Below are 2,529 nucleotides of genomic sequence, written 5' to 3'. Positions count from 1 at the left end.
TTCTGTTGGGGGGAGAGGGAGGGAAGGGCATTTGAAGCTGCTTTGAGAGTCCTTAAGGTTAAAAAAAAAAAAGTGGGGTATAAAAACATACTCTTTTTCATAAGCGTAGGGTACCTTGACCTAAGTCAGGGGCATTTTCAATTTAACCCTGATAGTCTGAACTCCTTATATACCTTGTCACATCAAGCATTCCATTAAAAGCTGCAAGTATTTTGAGCTCGAAGTTTTTGTTTGCTTGACCCCTCCTCCCCCACACCGATCCACCAGACTCTGTCCCTGACAGCCCAAACCCACCCCTCATCTGCCAGTTTTGCCATGCTCAGCCAAACCACCGAAACAAAGCAAGGTTGATCAGCCTCCACCAACCAGGCGTTTTCAAAATTGCATGTTAGCACTATGCCATCCTATGCACTTCAATGGACGTAGAAAGGTGTAACTCTGGTTAGGATGGCACCACGGAGCATAAGAAGAGCATTGCTGGATCAGACCGGTGGTCCACCTAGTCCAGCATCCTGTCTCACACAGTGGCCAACCAGTTCCTCTGGAGGGCCAGCAACAGGGCACAGAAGCTGAGACCTTCCCCTGATGTTGCTTCCTGGCTCTGGGATTCTGTCAATATGCGTCTATGCTAGCACCTTATGGTCTAAAAGAAGCAAAGAACGAGGTTTTCTGATGCTTTCCTGGCTAGTCATCTGGAAGTGATTCCTATTGCCATAGTCAAGAACTGTTTACAGATCGGGAAAGGACATGGAGTGGCCAACTGACCAAGGATCTGTTGCGATATAGGACACGGCTCCTCTGCTTTCCCGAGTATCTCCTTTCAACATTTCCTGGAAAAATACCTGTAATGGTTTGGGTCTCCGAAGTGATTGTTCTAGTCGTGGTTTGAGTCTGTGTTGCCGGTACCATTTCTTCCGCCACGAACTGCACCGTACTGGTGGTCCCGGCTGCCGTACCAGAGAGCTGGCAGCCGCTTCTCTTGTGTGCAACAAACGCATCCAGATTGTTGAACTGTTGCTTACATAGTCCACAAATGTGAATGTCCGGAGTCAGTTCCACTAAGACGGTGGTGCCACCTGGGACTGGAACAAGTAAATATATCAGGGTGGACCATGACAACCATCAACTGTCAGGTTTCAAAGGTCAAAGTATCCTAAAAGGCTTAACAGAAAAACCAAGTCTCACAAAAGCTGTCGAGTCTGAAGCCATACCCAGGGCCTCTTCTACTTTCTGAGCTTCTTACATATACTGGCTTGGATCCAGCAACAAGTAAGCAGAAACATAAATGGATTTAGTGGAGTGCCATTCGTGCAAGACCTTGTGCAACACTAACCACTTCCCTCCCTATACCTTATAATGCCTGGATATTGCTCACACACCTTTTTGCACAAGTGGAAAATCGGTTCTGGATACCCTACATTCAACTTAGCACAAGGGGCTGCCTAGCATGAGGGGTTTTTCCACACTTCCTCTAGTGCAAGCCCATGTGGAATTCCGACGACTCCAAACCATTGCTATTACCTTTCCAAACTCTTCTCAGTGCTGATGCACACATGCATGTATATTACCCATGAGCCGGAAGAAGGCACTGCTGGTTTTGAGAATCATGCTTGAAGCGACAGTAAGGTCAATAGCTCTCCTTATGGTTCTCTCCTTATGGCTGTTTTTCACTCACCCAGTCATAATGTTAACAAATCATGACAGTAAAAATTAAAAATCTCTGGATAGAAGTCATGCAGCAGCTTCCTGCATTCCTGGCTGGCGCCGGCGCCCCCAGTCTAGAGCACAGAAAGGCATATCAGGATGAAACCTTCTTTTGTGCCCCAGAACACCTCAACGATCTACATTCCTGATCTTCTCTCTCCCACTTGAATTCAGTGATTGGGACTTATTTAATAGAGAGAATCTGCTTTATGGTGTCTCTCTTGGTTCTCAGCAGAGGTGGCATATGCATTTTCTAAATTAAATAATTAATATGACCCATGTTGCCTTGTAAGTTCACCAATACACACTCCCATGCACTAAAGTTATCATATTTCAGCTTTCAGGCACTGCCTAAGGGGTGCTAAATGAGGAATCTCTAGTGCGCATGTACAGTGTACGTAAGACATGAGCATTAAAGCTAAATGCAGCACACACAGTGTACCATTCTACACATTGCAGTATGATAATATATTATTGGACTATTGTTTTCCTAGCCTGTCTTGAACCAGCAAAATGAACACTCTCTTTACCAGATAAAAAACCCTGCAGAATGTGTCTGTGTCCAAGTTCTTGTTTGGAGGTTTTCAAACAGAGGCTAGATGGCCATCAGACAGCAATACTGAGTCTGTGAACTTAGGCAGATCACGAGAAGGGAGGACAGGAAAGGTCGCATCAGTGCTCAGTTCTTGTGGCCCTTTCTTACATGTTCAGGGAGATGCTGATCGCCACTTTAGGGTCAGGAAGCAATTGTTCTCCAGATCAGTTTAGCCAGGGACCCTGGAGGTTTGTTGTTGTTGTTTGCCATCTTCTGGGCATGGAGCAGGG

General features: G+C 45.9%; 1 protein-coding gene across 1 annotated transcript in view; it reads right to left on the bottom strand.

Moving 5' to 3' along the window:
- ZFP64 (ZFP64 zinc finger protein) overlaps window positions 1-2,529 on the bottom strand; it is a 14,510-nt gene that overhangs the window by 11,137 nt on the left and 844 nt on the right. Inside the window, exon 2 of the mRNA XM_015418489.1 lies at window positions 843-1,082. Coding sequence (XP_015273975.1) covers window positions 843-1,082 — 240 coding nt within the window. The remainder of the gene's footprint in view (window positions 1-842; window positions 1,083-2,529) is intronic.

The sequence above is a fragment of the Gekko japonicus genome, unplaced genomic scaffold (genome assembly GCF_001447785.1).
Source record: "Gekko japonicus isolate JY-2015 unplaced genomic scaffold, Gekko_japonicus_V1.1 scaffold224, whole genome shotgun sequence".
In the NCBI taxonomy this organism is placed as follows: domain Eukaryota; kingdom Metazoa; phylum Chordata; class Lepidosauria; order Squamata; family Gekkonidae; genus Gekko; species Gekko japonicus.
Note: the sequence above shows the minus strand (reverse complement) of the source record. Positions and strands in the feature narration are given on the sequence as shown.